Source organism: Trypanosoma theileri, assembly GCF_002087225.1.
Source record: "Trypanosoma theileri isolate Edinburgh chromosome Unknown TM35_Tth_3_V1, whole genome shotgun sequence".
NCBI lineage: Eukaryota > Euglenozoa > Kinetoplastea > Trypanosomatida > Trypanosomatidae > Trypanosoma > Trypanosoma theileri.
The window spans coordinates 242,957-251,507 of record NW_021639845.1 but is presented as its reverse complement, the minus strand read 5'-3'; the positions used below and the strand labels follow the sequence as shown (position 1 = coordinate 251,507).

Sequence of the window (8,551 nt, the reverse complement as noted above, 5' to 3'; positions counted from 1 at the left end):
TTTTCTTTTTTTTTTTTTTTTTTTTTTTTTTTTTTTTTTGTTTTTCCATGTGCAGTGTTTTCTTTTTGTTGTTGGTCTTCTTGTTATATTCCCCTTTATTTATATCTTTTTCTTTTCTTTTTTTATTGGGGTTTTTGTTTGTTCTTCTTTAAATGAAATAAAACCATTACATATATATATATATATTGAAGAAAAAGTAGGTAGGGTAACATATCCATACAATCAATGCAGAGTGTCCTTTCACATTAAATGCTCACTGCACTGCATATTACTTTACCGAAAGGAAACAAACAGCGTATTGGTGGTCATCAACATCGTCAACAACAACAACAACAACAACTCTCAAATAGATGTTTGGTAGTAAATGAAAGCACTGGTGAGGCGATACTCACCTCTACAGATGCCTCATTAAAGTACACAAACTCCTCATCTCATGAAAAGCGTGATGTAGGGACACGTTTTCACTTTGATCACATCACCATTAGTCCACATCATGGTACTCTCTTTATTAAACAAGTGGCTCCTATGTTGTATGATCTCTGCCGTAGTTTTATCCAACAAACAACCCGTAATGCCACTAATGGGAATAGTTCCTATTCTTCTCATTCCTCTTCAACACCAGTATTATTATCATCAACATCAGGATCATCATCGTCTCTTAGTCGATCGGTGTTTCTCCACGGCAATAGTGCTGGTACAGACCGCCGGGGTTTATTTCACCACCTCGCAAAGGCAACGGCAAACACTCTAAGACGACAAGCGGGTATTTCCACTTCTTCTTCTTCTTCTTCCTTTTCTTCTCTTTCATTTGCGTTGGTGGATCTTTACCACGCATGGGGAGTGGGGGATGTACTTGACCCTGATGCCGCACTTCACGATCGTGCGCGGTTGGAGCGACTGCGGCGTGAACAGCCACGACGGGCGGTTAATAAACCCAAAGGAATGGCGTTTGTAGAACCCACACAACACCCATTGGATGGACGAGAACGCATAGACACAAGTATCACACGTGCACTGCAACGTGTAGAACCACCACGGGCATTTTGTACAGATGCAGAAAGGGAAGATCATGCGGTAAAGTCAACATTGGTTCTTACATTTACTATCGCCCATTACTCCTTTAGTGGGGAAGAAGGAGTAAAGCGTGGATCTATGGTAAACCCATTAGGTGATGATCGTCACCGTATGCAAGAAGGAAAGAGGAATAGTAATAATAATAATAATAATAATAATAATAATAATAATAATAATAATAATAATAATAATAATAAGAGGATGTTGCCTACAGTAGAGGCAAGATTTCACATTATTCTTCTTCCTGATAGTACGGCCTCACTTCATGGAAAGCAGGGAGCACAGGAATTATCGGCTTTAGCAACTGCACTAGGAGCCTGTGTTCAATGGCGAAGTGAGGGATCAAACTTTACTCCGAATACACAATCACAGTTAAAACAGGTGGAAACTTCTATACTCTCATCTAATCTACCTTGGGCACCACTTCGTGAATCCCCATTATTACTTTATTTATTTGAATCCACTAAGTATTATGCTCATCAGAATGAACGACGATTGCGTCAACTTCGCTTAGCAACAGAAAGACGTCGTCTTTATGGTGATGATTCAAGACCAATAAGTGCCAATACTTCTGCATATTCCCATAATGGGGTAAGGAGTTTGTCTACAAGTACAGCTACCTCTACAGAGCATAGTTGTTGGATAAATACTGATCTTAGTTCTGGTAATGTTCTTGAGAGTATTTCAGTTGGTATTGGTGAATTTCTTCTCGTGCTTTGTGTAAATTCTGCGTGGGATCAATATTATCAAGCACGTAGTGCCTTTCTATTTGTTCAACGAGCGACTAACCAAATAGGAGCCTTAACTCCTGTATTAGGAGAAAAAATAAAGGAAGAAGGATATACAATATCAGCAGCGGGACATTTTATAAATGAACAAGCTTCTAAAACATCATCTACCACATGGATTCATTCCCCATATAGACAAGAGATAAAACAATTAGATAAAAAAGAAAACCAAAAGGAAGATTTTCCATCTTTACAAGAGGATATACATTCAACAAAGAAAGAATTCTGGTCTTCACCTCGACGACGGGAAAAAACAGAACCAAGACATTCGCATGATGATGATAATGATGATGAAGAAAAAGAAAAGGAACAAAATCCTTTTATTCAGCGAATGCCATCTGATGTATCTGTTAATGAGGATGACTATAATGATTATGATGATGATGATAATGTAGACAGAGACAATGGGAAAGGTATCAATAGCAGTAGTGGTGGTGGTCTTGTTCTTGATAGCGATATTCTTAGCAGCGATGCTAGACCTCCACAGAAACTTTTCTCAACCTCATCACCGTGTAAGACAGAAGCAACTATTCTTAAACATCAAGAAGCACCAATAAATGATTTAGTTTCTATGCAAAGTCCTTTTACTTCTTTATTCTTGCATAAAAATATGAATCGTCCTTCTACACAGCATACTTTTTTCTTTGATTGTCAAAAACAGAGTCTTTGCAGTAACACAGATATGGTATCCTCGCAGGAACATCCTTATGCTCCTAAAGGCAGTCCAGTATTACGTTCTCCTAACCATATATATATACAAACTACAACAACATCAACACCAACACCAACACCAGTATCAGTATCAATGTCAACAACAAAAGTAAATGTGGATTCTGAATATCATAAACCTCATGAAAACACTACTCATGTTATTCAATCCACACCAAAAACCACACCTGTATGTAATTCCTCTGCTTCACCTTCTCTTTGTAGCAAAACGATCTCAGCATCTGGACAGGAATTTTGTAATGATGCTCTTATTGCAGCTCTGCAAAAACAAACAGCCCTTCTTTCAGAGAATGAGCAACTTCGTGCGGTGGTGGCGCACCTCTCATCACAGCAGGCAGACACTTTATATGCAAAAAAACAAAACACTGGAATCGAAGAGGTGCATGATGCGGCAGTTGTGCGAATGCGGGAAGCCGATCGCAATGCGGAGATGCGTGCACTTCGCGAGGACCTCGCAGCAGCCACACGAAAAGCAGGAGTTCTGCAAAAGACACTCTCACGCTCTGTTGATGAAAACCGCAAAATGCGCCGTGTGATTCATCGACAACTGCAACAGTGTCTTGCTGAGTTACCGCGTGTTTTTCACGATACAGTGGCTGAGAGAAAAGCCGCTGCATCCACTTCTGTGGATGCCGAAAGTAGATTATCTCGTGTAGAGAAACTACTGGATACTATCGTAACACGAGTACTGCATTCAGTACGTGATGAAGTAGATAACGTAAAGAATCGAGAAGAAGAGGAAGAGGAAGAAGAAGAAGAAGAGAATAATGAGAATGAATATAATGGAAAGAAAGGACAATATCATGAGAAGAAATTGAATAGTGTTAGTCGTGGAAAGGTAAATGCATCATTTGGGTTGTTTGAAAAGCAATCCACACATCAACGATTTCATGAAAACACACAACTACTCCTTCGTCGAGAAGAACTAGACCAAAAACAACAACTACAAGGACAAGAACAAGAAGAAGAAGAACAACAACAACAACTACAATCTCATTATTCCCGTGGTGGAAATAGGAGAAGATGCATGTTGGGAATGGATTCTCCCATTAATGACTCCCTCACACATGGATCACAGCATGCTAACCATTCTACCATTAGAAGAAAAAATGTTGAAAAGGCATTATTGTATGATGATATAGAAACAGGAGTGGTAAAATTACTAAGGATTGCCCATAATCTATTTATCAGGGAATCAGATATTAGTAAGGATGCTATCTCTGAAGATGACAAATATGAAAGACTCTGTCAAGGCGAAAAAGATAATCATGGAAAGAAAGGCTTTAGTTTATCACAAAGTATACTGGATATTTTTTCTCCAGATCGAAAAGAAGAAAACCAATTGTTGAACCATCAATACCACCACCGCCACCACCAGCAGCAACAGCAGCAGAAAAATAGAACAAAAAGTAATGGAAATACTGATGAACTCTTATCCAATAAAAAAGTAACGGAAAAGGAATTATGTCGGAAGTGTCATTTGAACCGATATAATCAACATAATTCTGCATACGTAACATTTCTGGAATTAGTACGTTCATTATACAGTCATATTACAGTAGATGGGTATCTCTTTTCTAGACCACAACTTCAATGGAATGAAAATGAAAATCTAAAAGAGAATGAGCAAGAAAGAGTAATAAATGAATATACTTCTGCAAGAGCAAAACCTGATACTCATTTCTCTGGTGGTAAAGTTAACGTTTCTTCGCCTCATTCTGGGGATGCTGTTCTAATGCAAACACGACAATTATCTAATTTATTACAGCAGCGTAGTGATGCCCGTGAAGCTGAACACAAAGCTCTGCAGGAAGTAAAGAATGAGTTAAGTAGGGAAAGAGAATGGCGTCGTCAGTTGCAAGATGAACTCCTACAACTTCGTGTTCAAGTAAGTAAGTATGAAGCTAAACTGGACCTTATTGATGAAACAGTAAAACCAAAGCTTTCTAGTGGTATTGTGGAACTGGAACAGATGATTGCAGAACGAAAGCAGAAGCAAGATTTAGAGAGACAGCAACGAGCAGCTGTTCTTTCTCAGATTCAAAAACGACTTGAAGAGACTGTTGAAAATGCTGATTTGAGACCTTTTCCTCGATCTTTTTCTTAAGTATCATGATAATCAATTATCGCTGCCTTCATTCAGCATTGTTTTTTTTTTTTTTTTTCGTACGTTTGTACGTTTCTCTATAAAAGGGACACAGATTCTTTTTCTTTTTTTCCTTACAGCACATTAAACGCAACCCTATTTATTTTCATCCCTGTACACTAGATGCGATGTGTGTATCATTGCTCTACTATCATCCTATCCGTGTTTCCACACAGGTACTCCTCTCTATTATTATCTTATTATCACTTGTAGTGCTTCATTTCTCTCACGTTGACTGAAGGATTTCCTTTACCCTACGAATATTCCCTTTTGCTTGTCATGCTTCATTTCCGCTTTCCTCTCCTTCTTACTCTTACCCATACATACACATAGAAAAAAAAGGAAAAAAAAAGAAAGAAAGAATCCCTTGTTTGCTGTTGTTTTTCTTGATAGTGTGTGTGTGTGTGTGTGTGTGTGGTTGTATATATGGGGTTTCTCGCGTGGATCCTCGCGTGGCTGCGTGGACTCTTCTGGCAGCAGGAAATGGAAATAACACTCGTCGGACTGCAGGGCGCTGGTAAAACAACACTTCTCGCTGCCTTTTGCGACGGCAAAGAGTCTGTACTCGCACATGATGCCATTCCAACCATCGGCCTTAATACACGCAAACTTGTGCGGGGCGGTGTGTCGGTGAAAGTGTGGGATATTGGCGGCCAACCACGGTTCCGCGGAATGTGGGAGCGTTACTGCCGTGGTGTGCAGTGTGTTGTGTTCGTTGTGGATGCTAGTGAAGTGGCGGCCTTTGAGGAGGCACGGCGGTGTTTGCATGACTTAGTGACTCGCCCCGCACTTGTTGGTATTCCACTGCTAGTGCTGGCGAATAAGAATGATATTGCCGGGGCGTGTTCAGCTGAGACAGTAGCGGCGGAGATGCAACTTTCAAAGCTCGCACCAGATCGTGAGACCGCCTGTTATAGCATTAGTGCTAAGAATTATGTGAACATTGATGTTACACTGAAGTGGCTTATGCGGCATTCCAAAACGGCGTCCTCTACAGAGTAGCAGCATAAAGGAAAGGAGGGAGGAAAAGTAATCACGATAAGAGAAAAGATAAAAAAGAAGAAAGAAAAATAGAGGGTATGAAACTGAACATATTATCTTTGTTTTTTGCTTTAGTCTCGACGTTTAATTGTTGCAATACCATACGTAACTACTGCTTCTAAGTGTATATATATATATATATATATATATATATATCCATCTCTGTGTGTGCTTATAATGATGCTTTTGTTATTACCACTGTATCATTCTTTTCTTGGTCATGTTACGCTAAGAGAAGAAATTTCTCTCCATCTCTTTCTTACTTTCTCTCTATGCGTCATTAAACTTGGTTTGAGGATAATGAGGGTTCTGTGAGTGCGAGGGGTGAAGATGTAAACGATACAAATTTATGGAGTAATAACCCCGTTGTTGCCTTATTTACCTGTTTGTTATGGATATATGCGAGTGTTTTTCTGTTTTTACTTTTTTTTCGTTTTTATTGTTTTTGTAGTTGTTTATGGAAGTATGATAAAATAAAATATGAAATTGGTGTTGAATGTTTAAAAAATAGTTGAGTGGATTGGAAAGGGGCCCAGTCAAGCAATGGCTGTGGTTGAATTGTTTTTGTATGAGGAATGCTCTGTTCACATGTCCTGCTTCTCTTTTTATATTATTATTATTATTGGTTGCTCCCTTTTCTTTTTTGTTTCTCTTCTCTCTTTCTCTCGTCGGCTCACTGAACTGTTAGTGGCTTATCCTCTTGCAACTGTGAAATATCAACTATTACGTTTTCTCACTCTCACGTTTTTTTCTGCTTATATATCTGTAAGCAATACGTTTTCTTTCTGTGTGTCTATCTGTATTTAATTTCTTCTTCTTCTTCCTAATCTTTTTTTTTCTCCTTGTCTTCAGGTGAATGACTACACCGGACAGCCAAACATTATTAAAAGAAGACCAATAACCAAGATTATACAAAAAAAAAAGAAAGAACCGTATTAGTTGCTACATTCATAGGAATACTACTACTACTACTCCTACTACTTTTATTATTATTCTTGTGATTATTAATTGTTGTGTTTTGCATGACGGCGAGTGTGGCGCAGCTGCGGGGGTGTGCGATTGGGGACTTCGTGACGGTCCTGCCGGTGCCGCCGCAGTCGGAGGTCCGCAGGGGGGTTCTGCGATTCGTCGGGCCGACCGCCTTCGCCGCCGGGTTGTGGGCGGGCGTCGAACTCGTCGGCAGCAGCGGCCGCAACGACGGGAGTGTGATGGGGCGCGTGTACTTCGAGTGCCCGCCGGGGCAGGGCGTCTTTGTGCGGCCGGAGCTCGTCGTGCCGTACACCCCAGCGGCCCAGTCGGCGGAGAATGAGGAGAAGGAGAAGGAAAAGGAAAAGGAAAAGAAGACGGCTGCTGGGATGCTGCAGTTGGTGGATGTGTTGCGGGGGGATATTGGGCGATTGCAGCAGGAACTGCAAAAGACAACAGGGGAGTTGGAAAAGGTGCGGGCAGATCTGGTGGAAAGTACGGCGGAACTTGAAAAGGAGAGGGAAAAGGGAAGAACACTAGCAGAGAGGCTGGAGATGATGGTATCTCAGGAAAAGAGCACAAAAAAAGAGGATGAGGAAAAAATCAAAGAAGAGAAGGAAATAGAGATGCAACGTTTACAGCAGCATTGTGTGGATTTGAAAGAACTCTGTGATATACAAGAGGAGGAGATCAATCGACAACGCGAGCACGCCGATGATCTCGCACAACTTATTGAAGATGAACGTCACAAACACGTGGAAGAACAGAATGAACTACAGCAGATGATACAGCAACTTGAAGAAGAACTCAACCAACAACGACGGTTAGTGAATGAGAGTAAAGAAAATAATGACTCCGTAAGCAAAATAGAGGTGGAAGAGATGAGACTACAGATTTTTCAGCTTCAGCAGGAAAGAGAAGCTTTTCGGTTACTTAAGGAAAGATATGAAAATCTTCACACAGAACGAGAACAAGAACGTAAAGAGTACGAAACAAAATGCAAACAGACATCATCTGAGTATGAAGAGGCCCTCACACAACAGAGAGAGTATAAAAATCGCCTTATGGATGAGATTCGAAATTTGCAGCAACAGATAACGGATATACGTCGTAGTCACGAGCGTGAACGTGTGTTACACATGCCTCTTAGTGTAGCTGAAAGAGAGGAATATGAATTCCAGCTTTCTCAAACGCGGTGGGAACTCATGCAAGTTTATGAAAATATATTCGCAAAACGTTATGATCAATTTTTGGCACCTGTCTCTCGATGGGATTCACCAGGTGTAGTTATTCAAACGATGAGTGATGCGATATCATCCGCAGCACATGTATTGCCATTTACCACAGTTGATCAATGTCTGCATTCCCGCATGGTACTCTTTCAACATCAAGATCATAAGGAGTAAAATAATCCTACAGAATCCAGTTAGGTTAAAAGTACAACTAGTTAATATTATTTGTTGTTGTTTTGTTTGTTTCTTTACAGTTGCGCTAGATTGTCAATAACGTTTTCATGTTGTTTTGTTTTGTTTTTTTCTCTTCGTTTCCTTTGCTACTGTTATTGTCGTTTATTGAGAAGGAAGACGTAGAGAGAGAGAGAGGAGTGGAAGCTCTGCTATTCTCTTATGTGAGTCGTATTGTCAAGATTAATATGTTTCCCCATTTTTTTTCTTTATTATCGTTTTTCTCTTCTTTTCTTCTTTGTAGATGCGTTTTTGTGTGTCGGACTTCTTGTCTTTTCGTGGTGATAGTTCAATCTAGGGTATCCACGGCACTGAGACGTATTGTTTTTTTTTTTTTTTTTTTT

General features: G+C 40.0%; 3 protein-coding genes across 3 annotated transcripts; all 3 read left to right on the top strand.

The window, feature by feature from the left end:
* Positions 1-249: 249 nt before the first annotated feature.
* TM35_000031980 (uncharacterized protein) lies at positions 250-4,698 on the top strand (the record flags this gene model as incomplete). The annotated part of the gene is made up of 1 exon (XM_029021965.1): positions 250-4,698. One exon carries the CDS (start codon positions 250-252, stop codon positions 4,696-4,698), a length of 4,449 nt encoding a protein of 1,482 aa, XP_028886511.1.
* Positions 4,699-5,163: 465 nt separating this feature from the next.
* On the top strand, positions 5,164-5,739 carry TM35_000031970 (ADP-ribosylation factor family; the record flags this gene model as incomplete). The annotated part of the gene is made up of 1 exon (XM_029021964.1): positions 5,164-5,739. The coding sequence occupies one exon, from the start codon at positions 5,164-5,166 to the stop codon at positions 5,737-5,739; it is 576 nt and encodes a 191-aa protein (XP_028886510.1).
* A 1,061-nt stretch (positions 5,740-6,800) lies between these two features.
* Positions 6,801-8,150, top strand: TM35_000031960 (uncharacterized protein; the record flags this gene model as incomplete). The annotated part of the gene is made up of 1 exon (XM_029021963.1): positions 6,801-8,150. The coding sequence occupies one exon, from the start codon at positions 6,801-6,803 to the stop codon at positions 8,148-8,150; it is 1,350 nt and encodes a 449-aa protein (XP_028886509.1).
* Between the last annotated feature and the right edge of the window lie 401 nt (positions 8,151-8,551).